The sequence below is a fragment of the Peromyscus californicus genome, unplaced genomic scaffold, assembly GCF_007827085.1.
Source record: "Peromyscus californicus insignis strain IS unplaced genomic scaffold, ASM782708v3 Scaffold_4__1_contigs__length_199733344, whole genome shotgun sequence".
NCBI classification, from domain to species: Eukaryota; Metazoa; Chordata; class Mammalia; order Rodentia; family Cricetidae; genus Peromyscus; species Peromyscus californicus.
In genome coordinates this window covers 185,665,666-185,687,286 of record NW_026294562.1, presented here as the reverse complement: position 1 = coordinate 185,687,286, position 21,621 = coordinate 185,665,666, and the positions used below count along the sequence as shown (strand labels likewise).

Below are 21,621 nucleotides of genomic sequence, written 5' to 3'. Positions count from 1 at the left end.
CAACAGCCCAGACACAAAGAAGTTCAAGGAGAAAGCAACACTGCTTACCCACCTTCATTTCTTGATAGCGAGTGCATCAACCTCTTCATTGCTATTGCTACTGACAATGCCATCAGAACCCACTTTCTTTAGTCTTCCCAAGGCCAGCAGCTCTCCAGGAGTGCTCCAGATTTCCAGACCTTCTATGCCAAAGTGGAACTGCTGAAGCATCCAGCTTCACGGACTGAGCAGCCTCTCCAGTTTCCAAATGAACATTTTTGGACTTCCCAAACCCTATCATGTAAAAGAGGCCAGCAAACCTTCTTCTACAGTATTTATTTTTGTGAACCTTGACAATTATACAGCTACTATGGTTGCAGGGCATTGATTAATAAGGTCACTATGAACCTGAGGAGAAAGGGATGGAAATAAGGCAAATTAAAATTCTACAAAAATCATTCTTTCAGAAATTCCATGTTTTCCTTCCATATTGTCAGTCTTCAGTTAATTTTCAGACTAGTGAAAAAGTTATCTTGAACTTTTTTAGAAACAGAAATTTCACTGTGATTTCAGTGGTGCTTTCCTGAAGTTGTGATTTTGGATTATATTTAGTAATGAATTGAGTTAATGGAGAATGAAGAGAGATCTTTAAAATAATTGACTTTTCAATGAAGGCAGCAGAATTTACAACGTCAAATTAGTATTATTTTGTCCAAAATAACCATCTGAGAAAGAAGAACACTTACTTTAGGTAGTTGAATACTTAAACACAATTTTTTACCCTTACTTACCATCTAGTTTTAAAGCAAATAAAGCAAAGAATTTGAAGGCTTTAATAACTGCTAATCAGCACTCTTTGGGATAGACTTAACTGAGAAAAGTCTAATTAAAGATATATTTCATCAAGCTGAATATATAATCATTTTTTAATCTAACGTGAGCAGTGGTTATAAAGCAATCAGAGGAATATTTTTACTCAGAGAATGAACTAACTACAAAATCCCACTCTGAGAAAGGAAGTTCAAAACCTTATAACCAATGAAGACAACACTAGAATAAAAACACAGCCTTTCTGGTGGCCTAACTCACCTGATGATGTTCTAGAGTGAGTGTTAAAAATCATCATTATCATTCCTTTGCTGTCAGGGCAGATATAGTAACGCCTTTTTACAAACCATGTAACAAAACACCTGTCTGTATGGTGTTTGCCTCATATTTTCTTTCATTTCACTTATAGTCTTAATACTCTAGACAAAGACTTTTTTGATTCAAATTACCACTTTATAAACACCATCAACACCTGTAAGGAAAACATGACATGAAATTTGCATTGATCCAACTAGGAAAAAAAATCACCCTGAGTAAGGTAACCCATACGCAGAAAGACAAGTATGGCATGTATTCATTTTTGTAAGTGGATATGAGCTGTTAAGTAAATGATAATCAAGCTACAATCATGGACCCAAAGATGTTAGGTAAAGAGGAAGGGTCTAGAGGGGATGTATGGATCTCCCTGGGAAGGAGAAATAGAATAGATTTCATGGGTGGATTGGTGGTGGGTGGCAGGCAACAGGAACAGGAGAGATCAAGTGTGGTGGTAGATGGGATGGAGAGAAAGTACATGGGGAGATGCCTGGAACTGAAGGGAGTTTGGGGGGCAGTATGGAAACTCAGTGTAGTGGAAACTTCCTGGAATCTATGAAGGTTATCCTAATGAGAACTCCTAGTAATGGGGGATACAGAGTCTTAGCTGGCTGTCTCTTAAGACAGATATATATGAATTTATTGGGATGACTTACAGGCTGCAGTCCCACAATAACTAGCTGTGAATGGAAAGTCCAAGAGTCTGGTAGTTGCTTGGTTCCATAAGACTGGGTGTCTCAGCTGGTCTTCTGTATATGTTGGAATCCTGATGAAATAGGCTTCAATGCCAGTGACAGAACTGATGTGTTTACAAGGTGAGGGCAAAGAAGGCAAAGAACAAACAATCCCTTTCTTTTTCCATTGCTTTTATATAAGCTTCCAGCAGAATGAATGGCCCAAATTAAAGATGTGCCTTCCTACTTCAAGATATAGATGAAAAATGTGTGTCTTATGACTTCAAGATCCACATCAAAAACCTCTGTCTTCCTACTTCAAGTTCCAGATCACAAGTGCACCCTCCATTACAGGATTAGAGTTCATTCCAGATATCGTCAAGTTGACAACCAAAAACAGCCATCACACAAAGCTTCCAGGGCAGGACTGGGTTGTATTCTAGTTGAGTTGCTAGCCAATGTGGTCCATGGAAAACACCCAAACAGCCCAGGCTATTGCTAAGACTAAGGGTTGATCTCTCCAAACTGACATGGAGCCTCATTGCCAAAGACAACACCCACACATCTCATTGAACATTGAGAAGTTGATCTCGCACCTAAATGGCGCCTTCACCCCCTATGTTCTAGTCTCTTTGGTGTGGGAAGGTACTCTGCAGGTTACTGAAAGAGAAACATGGACACCAACCTAGTCACAAGACCTTTGACCTACAATCTGTCCTGCCAGCAAAACATGCTATAGCAATGGTGGCACAGAATTTGTGAGAGTAGCCAACCAAGGTCTGATTTGACATAAGGGTCACTCCACAAGATGGAACCATAGCAGACACTACTTAGGTAATCAAGAACCAGACTAGATAGCCTAGAGACTTAGGATAAAACCAAACATTACTGGTCTTAAAAAATCAATAAAGTGATACCTAATGATATTCTTCTACACTCATATATCAGTGGCACAGCCATATCTGATGAGGACGGCAAAAGTCACACATTCACTACAGCTTTTGACAAAGATCCAGTAAAACTGAGCCTAAGGATCACTGCCTTGCCAATTTTGGTGTTGATCTCTGCATGTTGCATGCTTAGGGGGCTTTTAATATCTGCACAACTTGGGGATACTGGATTGATGGGAAATTCTTATGATTCATTTATGCCTTCTCCGAGGAGTACTGCTTCTAAGCTTCCCCAGGGAAGTCCTGAGCATACTACCCATCCCTCTTTTAGGAAGATTTTTTTTTTACTTCAATATTTTTTTCCTTCAGGTTCTAATTTTTTTTTAATTTTTATTTTTATTTTGCAGTACAATTCAGTTCTACATATCAGCCACGGATTCCCTTGTTCTCCCCCCTTCGGCCCCCCTCACCTTCCCCCCAGCCCACCCCCCCATTCCCACCTCCTCCAGGGCAAAGTCTCCCCCACAGACTGAGATCAACCTGGTACACTCAGTCCAGGCAGGTCCAGTCCCCTCCTCCCAGGCCGAGCCAAGCGATCCTGCATAGGCCCCAGGTTTCAAACAGCCAACTCATGCAATGAGCACAGGACCCGGTCCCACTGCCTGGATGCCTCCCAAACAGATCAAGTCAATCAACTGTCTCACCCATTCAGAGGGCCTGATCCAGTGGGGACCCCTCAGCCATTGGTTCATAGTTCATGTGTTTCCATTCGTTTGGCTATTTGTCCCTGTGCTTTATCCAACCTTGGTCTCAACAATTCTCGCTCATATAAATCCTCCTCTTTCTCGCTAATTGGACTCCCAGAGCTCCACCCAGGGCCTAGCCATGGATCTCTGCATCCAGATCCCTCAGTAGTTGGATGGGGTTTCTAGCACGACAATTAAGGTGTTTGGCCATCCCATCACCAGAGTAGGTCAGTTCAGGCTGTCTCTCGATCATTGCCAGCAGTGTATTGTGGGGGTGTCTTTGTGGATTTCTGTGGGCCTCTCTAGCACTTTGCTTCTTCCTATTCTCATGTGGTCTTCATTTACCATGGTCTCCTATTCCTTGTTCTCCCTCTCTGTTGTTGATCCAGCTGGGATCTCCCGCTTAGGAAGATATTTTTATCTGTCTCTACTTGAAGGTCTTCTTTATGCCCTGAAGGTTGTAGCACACATAAAGATGGCAGAGATCTCTTTGTGAGGCTCTGGCTCCAAGATATTCTTAGAACATCTGTCCCTGTTCTTACTGAGGAACAATATAGTCAGTACAAAGTAAACAAAATTTGGTGGGCTAGAGAGATTGGCAACAGATTAGATTACAAGCCTCTTCCTACTATACACTCAGGTGATTACATGGCAGATAAGATGGAGGGTCACATGTGGTATTCCCCTTGAGGGAAAGATACAAGAACAAGGTTAGATTGGCTGGAGTTACCTCTGTCCTACACAGAGATGTATATTGATGGGCAAAATAGTGTAGAAAAAATGAAAAAAGAATGAGATATCAGGACCTTCCTTTCTTAGAAAAGATAATTTGTGCACAGCCACTGTGGTGTGGCATGCCCAAGGAACAAAAGAATGCCAGGATTAGACATATATATATATATATATATATATATATATATATATATATATATATATATATATATATATATATATATATAAATTCTATAAAGATATAAAATGTAAGCATTTTGTTATGCCAGAAATTGAATAATAACTGCAGCAGCTTTGGCCTGGGAATTTTTCTTGAGCCTACTGCCAGCTGACACTCTGAAAACTGAGAGTTTGTAATAAACTGCTTAGGACTTGGCAATCTGCCTGGTGGCTTGGAGATTTTCTTTCTATCTAATGTCCTTGAAACTGCAAGAGCTTCGAGCCTGAGAACAGGCTCTCATGCTTTGGCAAAGTATGTCTCTAGATTCTTAAATGTTGGGCTATGGGGTTGATGAGGAAAAATGACAGTAAAAGACATCTCTTTTCTGTCACAGTTTATCAATGATGACTAAACTTATGACCCCCAGATGTGCAAGAGGAGGCTAAACATGTGTCCTGGGACAGAAATGATATGATCTATGTCTTGAAGCAACATGATCTCTCCCTGCTTACTGAGTTCTGTATAAATAAATGAACACTCTGACTGCCAGCCAGTAAGGCTGCAAGATTCTCCCAGCCACCAATGGCCTGACTCCATCCTCCCTCATCTACTCTTTGCCTCCTGTCTTGAATCTGTCAACTGCTAAGGCATATGCCCAGAAGATCACTGTCTTATCCACTCATCATCAGAGAGTCTTCCTCTGGCAGCAGATGGAAACAGATGCAGAGCCCCACAGACAGGCATTATATAGAAAGAGAGTCTAAGTTGGAGGTCTCCATCAATTCCCTTCCCTCAGAGCAAAGGAAAGCCCACAGAAAAGGATGCAGAAAGATGGTAAGAGTCAGAGGGGATGGAGCACACCAAGAGAACACAGCCTTCTATATCAACTGAGCAAAGCTTATGTGAGCTCATAGAGACTAAAGCATTGAGAACAAGGCCCATACGGATCTACACCAGGTTCTTTGCATGTATATTACAACTATTAGCTTAGTAGTTTTATGGGACTCCTGACTGTGAGAATGAGTGGATCTTTCATTCTTTTGCCTGCTTTTAGGACTCTTTTCCTCCTGTTGGGTTGCCATGTCCAACTTCAATATGAAAGTTTATGCTTCATTTTATTATATTTTATTTTTTCATGTTTGGTTGATATCTCTTAGAAGCCTGTTCTTTTCTAATGAGAGACAGAAAGGGAGTGAATCTGGTTGGGAGGGAATGTGGGGAGGAGCTGGGATGAGTAGAGGGATAGGAAAGTATAATCAGGATGTATTATATGAGAAAAATGTGTTTTCAATTTAAAAATAAAAAAGAAAGCTAGACTGCAGGATGGAGGCTGTCAGATTCCATTCAGCTCAAATTGAATCTTTCAAGTTCCATATCTGTTAAACTATTTTTTTTAAAGGGATAACATCTAGGTTGATGTGAGATATCTTTTTTCTTCCTCATTTTCTTGTTTCCTTGCAAAGTTTATCACTTTGTTTCCTGGTCTGATAAATTATGTTGGGCTGCACTTCCTCTTTTCTAGTTTCAAAAAGTTTTATCTCATAAATGCACAAATGTTTGGAAGAAGTAATTAGCAAAGCTTCTAAAAATAGAATTTCCAAATGAAAAACTTTTCTACTGGCAGTGTGTCCTGTGTGTGGAAAGCAGTTTAGACATTAATTTATTATCCAACAAAAATAACTTTCAGCGACATTGAGACATCTGCATATTTTATCTACATCTCCTTGTACATTGCTAAGAAATTCTTCATAGTATTCTGCTGTTATTTTTAATATTTTTTTATTATTTCCAGTTATGCATGTGGGTGTGGATATGTGCATATGAGTGCAGTCGCCCTCTGAGACTAGAGGTGCAGATATCTCTGGTGCTGAGCTACAGGTGGCAGTGGGTACCCTGATGTGGAAGCTGGAAAGCAAGCTGGAAACCAAACTCAGGCCCTCTAGAAAAGTAGTCCGTGTTCTTAACCAGTGAGCCATCTTTCCAGGCCCCATGCTGTTATTTTTAAAACACAAATATCAGGTGGCTGGACACTGAGTCATTAAGAGTAAAACTGCTTTTACTGAAGAACTGTGCCTATATCCACATTGGGTAGTTCATAACCACCTGGAAATCCAGCTCCAGGGATCAATGCTCTCTTGTGGCCACTATAGGCACCCACACACAAGTGATATAAATTGAAACAGATACACACATAGATTTAAAAAGATTTTCAAAAAATTGTTGTGGCTCTGTACATGCCAGGACCCTGAGGCAGGAAGGACAGTAATTTGAGGTTAGTCCTGTTGGTATTTAAGGCCTTTACCACCATACCTAGATTTCATTCATAGTTACTCATTTATTTATTTTTATTTTGAAAAAATGGTCTCATGTATTCCAGGCTGGCTTCTTACTCTTACCCTATGGAACTGAAGATTACATTGAACTCCTGGTCCTCCTGGCTCCAACTCCTCCAAAGTACTGTAATTATAAGAGTATGCTACTACATCTGGCCCTTTGTTGTTAATGTTATTTGAAACAGTGTCTTACTCTGCACATAAGGTTAGACTAAAACTCATTACGTAGCCCAGGATGTCCACAAAACACATGTAGTTTTCCTACCTCATTTGCCCAAGTCTTGGGATTATAGGTGTGAGCTACCATATCTGCCTTCACTTATAATTCTTTAAATTTTTTAATTGTGTTTATCTATCTATCTATCTATCTATCTATCTATCTATCTATCTATCTATCTATTTATTTATGTGTTGGATGGTGTCAGAAGATAATTTGCAAGTATCCATTCCCTCCTTCAACCATGTGGAAGGGATTGAACTCTTTGACTGGCTTAATGGCAATTGTCTTTACCCTCTGACCCATCTTGCTGGCCCCTATTGATAGCTGTTAATTTTCTCATTTCTCAGCTTTGATAATTTTATCAGACTTTATGACTAAAATTATTATGGTCTCTTTTTGGAGTCCCAATTGGACATCTCTCATTACCAACTGGATCCTCAAGTTAAAAAAAAATGTGTTACATCTAATCAAGTTATTGGCAAAAGGAGTCCTACGAGAACATCAGAACAACCCAGGCTACTGCCAAGGCTACTGGTTGTTCTTAACACATTGATGCTAAGGTCTTGTTGTTGAAGACAACACACACACTCTTGAACACGGAGAAGTTGAGTTGGTGCCTACATAAAGCCTTCACCACGATGGACTAGTGTTCATGGTACTGGAAGGTACTATTCTCATTACCAAAGGAGAAACACCAGTCCAGCTACAAACTCTTCTATTTACAATGGTGTCCTGCCTGCAAGATGTCCTGCTGCAATAGTAGCACAAAGGTTGTGTGAGTAAGGAACCAATATCCCATTAGATTTAAGGCCAGTTCCATAAGATGAAAACCATCTCCACCACTGCTCTGGTGACCAAGAACCTGAGAGTAAATAGGCCAGAGACCTAGGGGGGGACTAAATACTACTGTTCTGCTATAGAAACATAGATAAAATTACTCCTAATAGTATTATACTATACTCACAGACCAATGCCTTGCTTAGTCACCATCAGTAAGCTTCCTCCTGCAGTAAATAGAAACAAATACAGAGACCTACAACTGGACAGAATGCAAAGAGTGAAAGACTGTGAAACAGGCAATCCTAAATAGAACATCTTTATCAAATCCCTGCCCCCAAGTCTTAGGTGACCATATTGAAGTAGAGGAAGAAAGATTGTAAGAGTCAGTGGAGCTAGAAGACACCAAGGAAATAAGGCCCGCTAAGCACAGCAGGACTGAAGCCCATATGAACTCACATACATACGGCCTGCATGGGTCTGGGCCAAATGGAGTCCCAGTACTGAGAGGGGAAGTGGACACAATCCCCCAACTCATAACCCAGAAGCTATCTCCAGTTAATAAGTATTCCAAAGGAAAACTTAGTTTTCTCCAATAGAGTTTCACTGAATATACAAACCACTCTTAAGGGCAGGCCCCATACTCAGAAGTAGATGACTAACTCTCAACTAACTCAAAGACATTTTTGGATGTTCTTTGTTTCATAGTGCTTTGTTAGGCCTTTTCCCCCTTACTGATCTTTTGCATTTGTATCATGGTTTCCAATTCTGTGTTTTTATGGGATTTCTGTGTGTGTGAATATTTGTGTCTCTACATGTTTCTTGTGCATATTCTTTGACTCTCTTTCTTATTTATTTGTTTGTTTTGTCCTACTCCAGTTTGTTTGATTTGTTTTATCTTATAATTATTTTTATGCATCTGTTTTTCCAACAAGAGAGAGAAAGAAAGGGTGTGGATTTGGATGAAAGGGTAGAGGGAAGGTCCAGGGAGGAGTTGCGGGGAGGAACCATAATCAGAATACATTGTATAAAAAAAATCTATTTTCAGTATAAATAATCTAAAGAAATTCAGTCTTCTCTTTCATTAATTGTTGCTACATGCATATATGTATATACATATATATTCCTAAATATATTCTGCCTAGCCTATATACTATCACTTGTATGTATATTTTTAGGGATGACTGTGGTGGTATTTTACTTGTACTGAAATGTGATTTTAATTGTATGTTAATAAATAAAGTTGCCTGGGGGTCAGAGCTATTAGAGCCATAGCAAGAGTGTGGCGGTGGTGGCGCACGCCTTTAATCCCAGCACTTGGTAGACAGAGCTAGGTAGATCTCTGTGTGTTCAAGGATACAGCCAACATTGGATACACACGCCTTTAATTTCAATACCATAGAGGACCTGGAGGGCTGTACATACAGGCAGTGACGAAGCAGTCATGTGTTTGGGTTTACAACCAATGAGAAGGCAGAACAGAAAGACTATTTAAAGACATACACACAGGAAGTAGGCCCCCTTTTTCAGAGAACTCTCTTGGCTGAATTACTTTGTTAATTTCTCTAAGGTCTGTTACCATTCTCCATTTACCAGATTTCTTTTTAATAACAAATACAGGAGAATTCCAAGGGCTGGTTGATTCTTCAATACGCTGAGCATTTAACTGTTCTTCTACCAGCTCTTCTAAAGCCTGGAGTTTCTCTGTTGTTAAAGGCCATTGCTGAACCCATACAGGCTTGTCTGTTAACCATTTTAAAGATAGAGCTGTTGATGTCTTTGAAAGATCATCAGTTGTTGTGCCCTGTTCTTGTATAATATGGATGGCTGGTGACCACTCAGAATAATGCTTTCTAATATTTCTCTCAGAAACATGTGCTACTTTATGATTTGTTTCTGAGATTGGAGGGATGTTAATCTGAGTATTCCATTGTTGCAACAGGTCTCGACCCCACAGGTTCATAGCTATGTTAACTACATATGGTTTCAATTTTCCTCTCTGTCCTTCTGGACCTATACATTCGAGCCATCTTACACTCTGTTTCACCTGAGATAATGTCCCAATTCCTAACAGTTGAACGTTTACCTCCTGAAGAGGCCAAGTTGGATGCCAAAATTCTGGTGCAATTATGGTAACGTCCGCAGATGACTATTTGGTATTGGGTAACCATTTGGTTACCAGCTCTTCCCTGGAAAGACTATTTCTCCCATTCTCAGTATTTCTTAGTTGCTTGTAGTTCTTTGTGTATGGTTGAAATATCACTGTCTTTCCCTCATCCACTTTTCTATGTCCATTGTTGTCCTTGTTCAGTTCATGTTTAGGTCGTCATGTTGGTGAGACTTTATGGGGATAACTTTGAACATTACTAGGAGACACAATCTCATAGCAAACTTCCTGATCTTCTGGCTCTTAAAGTCTTTCTGACCCTGCTTTTGCAATGCTCCCTGTCCCTCAGGTATGGAATTGTGTTGTGACTTTAATCAATGGGATAGGGATCTACAGCTCTGAAATTTGATTGTTGTGGTTTTCTTTAACAGTCTTTATCTGTTGCAAAGAGAATTTTCCTTGATGGGGTGAGGACTACACTTCCATCTTAAGATTTGGAGCTGGGAGCATCTGATGAGATAGAACATGTGATATTTGTCTTTCTGGGTCTGGGTCACCTCACTCAATACAATCTTTTAGAAGTCAACCTGTTAGAATTCTGCCACGCTCCAGTTGCATGATAGCACATGCACAGTTCAGGAGCTTGACAAGGGGTCTTTCGTCTTAAGTCATCAGTGTGTGCTGGTGATTATGTACTCGAGCTGTAGTCAAGCAGTCTGCGCATGTGTGGCATAGCTCTGTAAGCCCACCTGCACCTTAAAGAGCCATGACTCAGACCCCACCTCTCTTTCTGTTCTGTTCTCTCTTGCCCCCACCATCTTTATCTCTCCCTTTGCATGTGCTCCTTCCCCAGGCCTGGTTCTCTTGTTCCCCTCCACCCCTCTTCCTCCTAATAAAGCTCTGATACTGATACTGGGTTTCGTCGTGACTGTGACCTTCCAGCACCAGTAACCAGCACCGCATATCATTCTTACACCACCTGTTTACCGGGCTATACTTTAGAGGAGGATATGCCCATACATTTTTAACTACCAAACTTTTTTTTTTTATACTACTTCAACTTAAAATACATACTTTAATTAAAGGTATAGTAAAGGCTTGCTGTGGTAATATATTGTGTCACCCAATATATTGTGCATCCTAATACACTTATCTGGAGTCAGTGGACAGAACAGCCACTAGATAGACATAGAGGCCAGAAAATGGTGGCACACACGCCTTTAATCCTATCACTTGGGAGGCAGAGATCGATCCTGATCTCTGTGAGTTCAAAGCCACACTGGAAACAGCCAGGCATGGTGACTAACACCTTTAATCCCAGGAAGTGATGGCAGAAAGCAGAAAGGTGTATATAAGGCATGAAAACCGTGAACTAGAGCTGGTTAAGCTTTTAGGCTTTTGAGCCACAGTTCAGCTGAGATCCATTTGGATGAGGACTCAGAAGCTTCCAGTCTGAGGAAACAGCATCAGCTGAGAAATTGGCGAGGTGAGGAAGCTGTGGCTTGTTCTGCTTCTTTGATCTTCCAGCATTCACCCCAATACCTGGCTTCAGGTTTGATTTTTTTTATTTTTTTTTATTTTTATTTTGCAATACAATTCAGTTCTACATATCAGCCACGGATTCCCTTGTTCTCCCCCCTCACGCCCCCCTCACCTTCCCCCCAGCCCACCCCCCCCATTCCCATCTCCTCCAGGGCAAAGCCTTCCCCGCAGACTGAGATCAACCTGGTAGACTCAGTCCAGGTAGGTCCAGTCCCCTCCTCCCAGGCCGAGCCAAGCGATCCTGCATAGGCCCCAGGTTTCAAACAGCCAACTCATGCAATGAGCACAGGACCCGGTCCCACTGCCTGGATGCCTCCCAAACAGATCAAGCCAATCAGCTGTCTCGCCCATTCAGAGGGCCTGATCCAGTGGGGACCCCTCAGCCATTGGTTCATAGTTCATGTGTTTCCATTCATTTGGCTATTTGTCCCTGTGCTTTATCCAACCTTGGTCTCAACAATTCTCACTCATATAAACCCTTTTCATTCTCGCTAATTGGACTCCCAGAGATCCACCCGGGGCCTAGTCATGGATCTCTGCATCCAGATCCCTCAGTAGTTGGATGAGGTTTCTAGCACCACAATTAGGGTGTTTGGCCATCCCATCACCAGAGTAGGTCAGTTCAGGCTGTATCTCGACCATTGCCAGCAGTCTGTTGTGGGGGTATCTTTGTGGATTCTGTGGGCCTCTCTAGCACTTTGCTTCTTCCTATTCTCATGTGGTCTTCATTTATCATGGTCTCCTATTCCTTGTTCTCCCTCTCTGTTGTTGATCCAGCTGGGATCTCCCACTCCCCCAAGCTCTCTTTCCCTCGACCCTCGCCCTTCACTACCCCCACTCATGTCCAGGCTGTTCATATAGATCTCATTCCATTTCTCTGTCATTGGGCGATCCCCGTGTCTTTCTTGGGGTCCTGTTTTCCAGGTAGCCTCCCTGGTGATGTGAGTAGCAGTCCAGTCATCCTTGTTCTACATCTAGTATTCTCCTATGAGTGAGTACATACCATGTTTGTCTTTCTGAGTCTGGGATACCTCACTCAGGATGATTTTTTCTAGATCCATCCATTTGTCTGCAAACCTCATGATGTCATTGTTTTTTCTCTGCTGAGTTAACTACCAAACTTTTAAGATAATTTTAAGATAAAATTAGACTTACTCATCTCATTTTACATGTGTTGTGTGTTTGTGTATGTATTTGCAGAAGAGGGCATCACATCTCCAGGAACTGGAATTATGGATGGTTGTGAACCACCATGTAGGTTGTGGGAGTTGAAACTTAGTCCTCTGTAAGAGCAACAGGTCCTATTAACCACTGAGCTAAAACTCCAGCTTCTTTTCCCACAAGTTTTGTTGTTGTTGTTGTTGTTGTTGTTGTTGTTGTTGTTGTGAGTCCCAAGTAAACCTTTTTGCCACCTTGGACTTTCATATCTCTGTTTTTTGTTTTTGTTTTTTTCCTTCCTGTGGTTAAGAAAAAAAAAACATATGTAGCAAGAGGTTTGGCACACTACCAAAATGACATAGATGTGAGGGAACATTCCTGCAATAAAAAGAGCAGGAAGGGAGCAGAAATAGACCCAAAAAGCTTCATGAAAAGCCATGAGGACTATTATTTCTGTATTGATTTTAAGATGAGAATCATTCCTTTTCTCTACATTTGCTTACATTTGCTTACGTTTTGGACCTAGATTTCCCAGATCCTTGTTCACCCTCATCAGTCTGGTTCACGGTTGTCAGCAATTAGCCTTTGCTTGTGTTTTTTTTTTCTCCTTACATAGACCTTTTGAGTCTCTCTCAATACCTCTTTCAGTTTCCTCCCCTTTTGTCATTCAGGGTTTTCATTTTTGTTTTTGTTTTTTTTTTCACCTTTTTAATATGTGTGGCCCACTGGGAGTTAAAAAGGGTAATTTTAGCGTCTCTTGCCTAATGTCTAATCCCAAGTGCTTTTTTATCTGATCCTTTAGCCTTTTGAGGAACATTGCAGGTCCTTTTTCTTGCTGTCCATTAGCATTTCTCACACTCTGGTCCACATTTTAAAGAAGCCACTGAACTAGCCATCATACTCTCACAATGTCCTTCCAGGCAGGTTTTGTGGAAGGAAATTGGTCAGAATACCCTGCATTCCCCACAAAAACTTTGAACATTTTGTTAATCATTTCTTGTGCTGGATAATTTTATGTTAACTTGACACAAGCTCGAGTTTTTTAGGGAAGAGGGAACCTCAATTGAGAAAAAAAAATGCCCCCACTGGATTGGCGTATGGCCAAGTCTACAGGGTATTTTTCTTGATAGATGGTTGATGTGGGAAGAACCAGCTCACTGTGGGAGTTTCCAGAACTGGTTGTTAAGCATGAACTGTATAAGGACACAAACTGAGCAAGCCCAGAGGAGCAGGCCAGTAAGCAGCACTTTGCCATGGTCTCTGCTTCAGCTCTTGCCTCCAAGTTCCTGCCTTTAGTTCCTGCCTTGCCGTCCCTGGATGGCGGGCTACAAGTTGTAAGATGAAACCAACCCTTTCTTTCCCAAGTTGTTTTTGACCATGGTGTTTTATCACAACAACAAAAAATAACTAATATACATCCTTATTGAATGCTCCCTCAGAGGACCATCCCACCAAAAAGATGCCCAATCAATCTATTTCACAGACTGTCCAGAGGTTTCTGGGAGACATCTTACTAACACAATCTCCCAAATGATCAGTTTTTATTTCACTATTGGTTTGAGGAAGTAATTTTACTTTTGTTGTCTAAACATTTGCTACTCCTAAAAGATGACAACCACATAGAATACAAAAGAGAGGAGTGTAAACTCTTGGTTGAAGAGTTGAGTACTTTCCTCTCATCCATCCTATTTACTGGTATGCATCAATCTCTTTCCCATTCCATCCAGCACCCTGGAGTCTGTAGAGTTCCACATCACTCCTACCCATGAGAAAGAGATCAAATTGCACTTCTACCCTCTAAGATAGGCTGACCAAAACTAAAATAAACCTAGGTTCTCAACAATCAGATATGCAGCACCCCCTGAAATGGTTCCTGAGACTCACTGGGTTCTGTTGTCCTTCTGTGGTTCTTGGCTGAGAATGTCAAGAAGATTCATCTCCTATGGATTAATGAGTCTTCTGGCACCAGGTTACTCACCACTTCTGACACTCTGGGGAATCCTTCATAACAGTGACAAGATATATACATATACGTATACAGTATACACACACACACACACACACACACACACACACACACACACACACACACACACATATATATATATATATATATATATATATATACCATCTCAAGATAGAACCCCCAAGAAATGTTGTAGAATTTCTGAATAGAGAAATAGGACCCTGATGATCCTTTACATGAAGTACTTTTTATTGTATACTAGCACAATCTCTGCAGAGTTGCTCCTAAAAGACAGAGATCCAAATATCCAGAACAGAATGTTTATACATCTTCATCTTCTTTGTCTCTCATATAGAGTGAATCACATTCTGATTGACTACTTTACTATGGAGTGGGGGTTTAAAAGCTGGAATGGGGGAAGGAAGGAAAGGAAAATGTGTTTACAGAAGAGAAATGGTAGGGTTGCACGTACAGTCAAGACATCGGCCAGGTTCCAGGCTGTTTCCTGTTTTTCTTCTTGGATCTTGGGAACCCCTACCACATGGTCTTTAATCCTGACATTCTTACCCTTGCTGTCTTGCCTGCAATCACACAGACAAGACTGTCTTCCTGCTCCAGTTCTTTGCCCCTGCTGTGTTCCCAGACTGCAGGTGCTGGTCTACTAGATGTCTCTGTGGACCTTTACATCCACTCTTCCCCTCAGATGACACCTTTCAGTCACCCCTTGTCATTCACAAAGCCTTCACTGCCCCACATGCTCCAACCCTTCCTCTGCTTTGTTTCCACACCTTGTGCACTCATTGGCGTGCTGTCTCATCATGGTTAGGGAGTTTGCTCTTTGCTCTAATTATAACCCCTGCAGAGAGCCTGGTCTAGAGGGTGTTTCTTGTGACAGCTGGGTGAGTGAGTGAATCGAGGTATTGAGAGCTGGCCTCATTTATTCATGTGACCTTCAGAGATACCCAGGAGCATGTTAATAACCAGAAAGAAGCCAAGGAGCCAGAAAGGGGGAGTAGGGAGGAGTCATGTGCTCCTAGGGAAAATCAGGAGAGAGTGGGGCCATAACACACAGGAGGCAGGTGCTTGCAGAAGAGAGAGATCAACTCTGGATATTGCTGAGACCCGAGAGAGAACAAAAAAGGCCCTCTGGGCTAATTTGGGCTGTAAGTATTAGCACGACAGATGGAGACAGGGACATCACCCAATTGTTCAGCTTCACATTGTACTCAGCCTATGTGTGAAGCATAAGATGGGGAGAGAAAGGCGGGAAGTGTGGTGATGTCCTGGGTCTATAGCCAGGCTTTTAGTTCCTCAGAGTTTGGACACCAGAACCTCCTCAGTACCCCTGTGAACTGAGACCTTATACATCTCTCTCCCCAGAATCTTCTTTCTCTCACACACGTTTTCTTCATGGAAGGCAGCAGCTGATAGAGAACTGTGGAGACAGATGATATATTTTGGAAGGGAGCCCTGTCAGAAAGATAGGAGTTTGTGTCTCTGGGCCAGAGTTATCTCTTCTGACGACTTCTGTACCTAGTCACTGGCTCCACAGATTCTGCAAGAAGTTGTAAGCTAGTGGTCTCTCTCTGGGCTGAAAGAGGGAAAAGACTGTTAGACAGGAGGATGGAGCCCCCTTATGCCCAGGCATTTACAATGAAAGGAAGGAACCTTTACAGCTCACGGGATAAGTTCCAGGTGACAGAAAACTGCACAGAACACCTGCCACCTGCACGTGTACTGAGATCACATTTTCTCATCTGAGATTGCACCAGAGTGTTTTTTTAAGTTCATCTGTTCCAGTCTGGAAGGTTTCCCTGATCTTGGAGACCTGATCCCTGATGGGATGGAACATAGGGGACCCCACTACCTTGAGACCCTGGTCACCACTGTTCAAACCCACTCACCCTTTTTCCTGCGTTTATCTTGACGCTTCAATTGGAGAAGGAGGAGGGTGAGAAGAAAAAGCAGCAGAAGGAAGGCCACAGATATCCCAAAGAGAACCTTCAGGTACCTTTCAAGTGCTGGGGAAAGGCGACATCATGAATAAGGACCCATGCTACCTGCCTGAATTACCTACTGGGTGCAAGACCCATGCTGGGTCTTTGCACTCATTATCTGCCCTTCCCACAATCATACAACAAGGGTTCATTCCCCTCCCCCATTTACACCGGATCACCTGCCTGGAAGTGGTAAATCTGTGGTTTGAAACCAGGGAATCTAACCTCTGGCATTGCACCTTACCCCAAGGATGAATCCCATGAGCTAGAGGGAAGTGGCCTGAATTCCCTACAGTGGTCCTGTTCTATACCCTTTCATGTGCCACTGTGATTTTGGCAGAGGGGACAGGCACACTGCAGAATTAGGTTCTGCAAGTCTCCTATGTGAGGAGAGGTCCCAGCTTAGGTCACTGATGAAAGGAACTTAAAAATGTGGACCACGCTACTCCCTTTTATAGTCGGAAAAACAGATGCGCAGAGTAAAAGTTTAAGTCAGAACCTAAAAAAAAAAAAAAGAGGCTGCAACAAGAACGTAAGTTTCTCTGCCCTCCGGAGCCTACATCTCAACACTACTGTCACTATTCCCGAGGCCAGGATTATCACAGAGGATAGCCTGGTTTCCAGAGCATGCTGGAGAGTGATGTACAGATGGGGGCTTGGTACTCTGTTCTCGACCTCACCCACCTGCTCCTCCCCAGCCTGAGCCCTAACATCTCTATCTGGATGTTCCTTTATGCACCCCACCCTCTAAGTCTCTGGGATGCTGCAGATACTGCTAGGATCTCAGCTTGGCCTCTGGGTCCTTGGACACAAACTGAGTTGACAGAGGAACCAGATAGATGCGCTGAGGGTTGGTAGACAGCCTGGGGATGGAGCAAACTCCCAAGGGAAAAGTCAGTGACACTCACCAGATGTTGGAATGGGCTCTTGGGATGAGGAATTGGGGTCTTCAGAGGATCCTGATAAGAACAGAAATGGAGTCTGAAGGAGAAAGGCTGACATCGGAGCCTACATCTCAACACTACTGTCACTATTCTGGAGGCCGGGATTCTCACAGAGGATAGCCTGGTTTCCAGAGCATGCTGGAGAGTGATGTACAGATGGGGGTTTGGTACTTTGTTCTCCAGCTCACCCACCTGCTCCTCCCCAGTCTGAGCCCAAACATCTCTATCTGGATGTTCCTTTATGCACCCCACCCTCTAAGTCTCTGGGATGCTACAGACACAGCTGGGATCTCAGCTTGGCCTCTGGGTCCTTGGTCACAAACTGAGTTGACAGAGGAACCAGATAGATGTGCTGAGGGTTGGTAGACAGCCTGGGGATGGGGCAAACTCCCAAGGGAAAAGTCAGTGACACTCACCAGATGTTGGAATGGGCTCTTGGGATGAGGAATTGGGGTCTTCAGAGGATCCTGATAAGAACAGAAATGGAGTCTGAAGGAGAGAGGCTGACCTTGGAGCCTACATCTCAACACTACTGTCACTATTCCGGAGGCCGGGATTCTCACAGAGGATAACGTGGTTTCCAGAGCATGCTGGAGAGTGATGTACAGATGGGGGCTTGGTACTCTGTTCTCCAGCTCACCCACCTGCTCCTCCCCAGTCTGAGCCCTAACATCTCTACCTGGATGTTCCTTTATGCATCCCACTCTCTAAGTCTCTGGGATGTTACAGACACAGCTGGGATCTCAGCTTGGCCTCTGGGTCCTTGGTCACAAACTGAGTTAGCAGAGGAACCAGATAGATGTGCTGAGGGTTGGTGGACAGCCTGCGGATGGAGCAAACTCCCAAGAGAGAAGTCAGTGACACTCACCAGATGTTGGAATGGGCTCTTGGAATGAGGAGTTGTGGTTTTCAGAGGATCCTGGGAAAGAAAACAAGTGGAGTCTGAGGGAGAGAGGCTGACCCTGGAGACTTCATGTCTCATTGTCTACTTACATCTGCCTTGAAGCTACATAAGACTCTCCTGCTGTCCGCTTAGAACTTTCTGAATTTCAATAAAGAGGTGAGATGGGAATTCTCTGAAGGACTGATGCTACAACTTGGGGTGGTTCTACAACTTGGGGTGGTGAATCCCCATGGGGTCCACCCTACCTATTTCCCCTCATGTTCTAGCTAAGCGCTCTTCCCAGGGTAGGATCATGAGTTACCCTTTTAGCATGGAGAGGCCAAAAACCGCTTACCTGAGACCACAAGCTCCACAGGGTTACTAGGGTGTGACGATAAGTAGGGCAATGTGTCTTCAAAGCCGTAGCACTTGTAGATGCCCCCATCGATAAAGGTCGCATTGCTTTTGATGAATTTTGCCTGGTATAACCCAGCTTGCAACACTGATCTTAAAGTCAGAAGTGGGTGTGCAGTCCCCTCTTTAGACAGAAGGAAACTGTCCATTTGACGCCTTGATTGACACAGCAGGGTTACATTCTCTCCAGAGGACACTCTGGGGCCTGGGTACACTGAGAGGGTCGGTGTGACCAAAAGCTGTCCTGAAGAGAAGAGGGATGCATGAGGGGTGCCTCACCTTGATCTGAGGTGATCCTTCATCAGCACTAGTCTCTAAGGACTTGGGTCTCACTGAGTCAACTTCTCTGCAACTATACCACACCCCTCATTTTGACCTTTACAACCTGGACTTCCACAGCCCATACTCTCTAATGAGGATCTCTGATTGGACTGGCTAGTCTCCCAACTTGTGATCAGGGTGTCCAGAATGTCTCTGGGGTATAGTCCCTCAGAAGAGAGTCTGTGTATACCATGTCATCTTTACTTGCCCAACAGGAGATACTCTTGGGGCTCAAGGAGAAAGTCAGTCCAAGGGCCCATCTGGGGTTGTAGGCCAGGGTGCCAGGAGAGGTCACTTCCTCCTTCCCTTCCCTGGGCAGAGCAAATCCATTGAAGCTGATATCAAAGAAACACTGATGGGCTAGTGCCTCACCAGGAGCCAGAATAGGGCCATCCTGGGTCAGGAAGATGGACAGCCTTGTCCTTCCTTCCTGGACAGCCTTGGAAGGAAGAGAGATGATTCCTATAATATTTCTGCCCCTTCCCATTATGGCCTGTAGGTACCACTTCCTTAACATTCTAAACCTCTAGTTCAAGAGCTAGGAGTTTCTTTCAGCACCTTCCTGCGTGGGATTTCTTAGGGTCCAGAGCCCATGGATCTCAAAAGATGACTAGACAGTTGCTGGGGCTACCTCACCTGTGATGTGTATTTCCAGGGGGTCACTGGGCTTCGACCACAGATAGGTACTATTCTTGTAGCCATAACATCTAATCGTTCCTCTATGACTGACTGTCACAGGACCTATATGGAAAAGAGCCTGGAACTTCCCAGTAGCGTTTATATGCTGTGAGTCCTGGGGCCTGGAGAATGTCTCATTATCCTTGGTCAGAATAAAACTGTCATATCTCTCCTGTGAGACACACTGGAGGGTCATGTTCTCTCCTGAAGTAACCAGAAGGCTTGTCAGGGCTGATAGTGTGGGTTTTGTGGAGAAATACCCTAGACAGAAGAAAGTAACAAGTTACATGGGCTCACACAGCCCACGTTGTCCCTCAGGATTGAGATGTGGGAGCTAAACACTCTTGAGAACAGACAGACCCCTGTCCTGAATGTAGAAACTTAGGCTTGAACCCTTACCTGTCACCACCAGCTCCAGGGTATCACTCTTCTCTGGCCAACTAGAAGGCTTGTGACACAAACAGACATATTGCCCGGCATGGGACTGTTTAATAAGTGGGATGAGGAATTTGGCCTTGTTTCCAGGCTTCATCAGGGTCATTCTGCGCAGAGAAACTAGGTTTCTGTAATGGTAAAGATAGTAACCCTGAGCATCTGAGGTTCCCTCACATATGATGGTCACCTGAGATCCTTCGGCAACCACAGATCCTGGCTCAGCCCTGATGGCAGGCTTTGGAAGTATTGCTGCAAGGAAATCAATAGCTATGATCACCACAGGACATCAAGTTTTAGAACCCAACACTCTGCCCCAGTATCCTTTGCAGTTTCACAGCATCAGCCCACATCTGCTATTCTCCATGCCCACTGCCCAGAGAAGCTCCCCTGTCTTCAGTCAGGACCCGAGGCACCCGAGGACACACTTACATGCAGCTGCTAGGTTCCTGAGGCCCAGAGTCAGTCCTGAAAGAGAGTTCCCTGTGAGAGATTTGTCTCTGAGGCTGGAGTGCACCCTCCCTTCCACAGCTGCCTTCTGGGTTCCTGAGATGTCTTGATAGAACAATGCCAGGCTGCAGGGTAAAGGCCCCCCGACCCCCAACCTGCAGTAGAATGTTCTCTCCCCTTCTTCACATCTCACCAAGGCAGACAAAAGCCGTGAGTGTTCCAGTCATGGCATCTCCTCCTGTGTTTGCACCCTTGTAGATGGTTGGCGACAATGCCTAGCAAGATGGGAAGACACACAGGGTGTGGCCTTTTATGGAGGGTTCTCTCTCTTATCACAATGCTGTCATTTCAGTGGCCTGACAGGAAGAGGAACTGCCTCTCCAGTCAACTGTCTTTGGTTTCTCCAGTGACGTGACACAAGAAGGATCTGGATTCACTATATTTTTAGAGAAAGAGTCTGATGAAGCCCATGCAGTTCTCAAACTCATGATCCTCATCACTCAGTCTCCTGGGATTATAGGTCAGTGATGAGCTAGTCTTTCCTTAAAGAAGCAGCAATCTCACAAAATCTCCCTATATCTGTCTAAATTATTTTTATGTCATCAATGGCCAGAACTTAGCAATAAATAGTCTCAGTGTCTTCCTGAGCAGTAACTTTCTAGCTGAGAGTTGTGTGTGGCTGGCCATTCCTTCTCAAAGCCTCCCCACTGGATCCCCTTCAACATTCCAGCCAGACTATCTTCACAGACCTTCCTTCAGGTGACTTGTTGCCTCAACAGATGGCATGCCATCTGCCTTCTCTGATGCCAACACCCCAGAAATTCAGCCACAGCAGAAGCAACACATCCCTAGTGAGAAAGCAACTCCTCAGAAACCTCATTCCACGTTTATCCTCCAGTCATTGCTTCATGGACACCTCATTCCTGGTTGATTCTTCATGAATTATAGTCACTTAAAACATAGCTGGATGAAATCTGTTGGTTAATCCTGCAATCGTAGTTGTCCACTAGTGTCCAACCAGCTGAGGACAGCTCTTACTGCTCATGATGGGAAGAAAGATCTCCCTATTTAGACT

General features: G+C 43.5%; 1 protein-coding gene across 1 annotated transcript in view; it reads right to left on the bottom strand.

Annotated features, from left to right (window-relative positions):
* Positions 1-21,621, bottom strand: part of LOC128124192 (leukocyte immunoglobulin-like receptor subfamily B member 3-like) — a 101,587-nt gene that overhangs the window by 61,900 nt on the left and 18,066 nt on the right. The window contains exon 5 of the mRNA XM_052760385.1: positions 20,064-20,348. Coding sequence (XP_052616345.1) covers positions 20,064-20,348 — 285 coding nt within the window. The remainder of the gene's footprint in view (positions 1-20,063; positions 20,349-21,621) is intronic.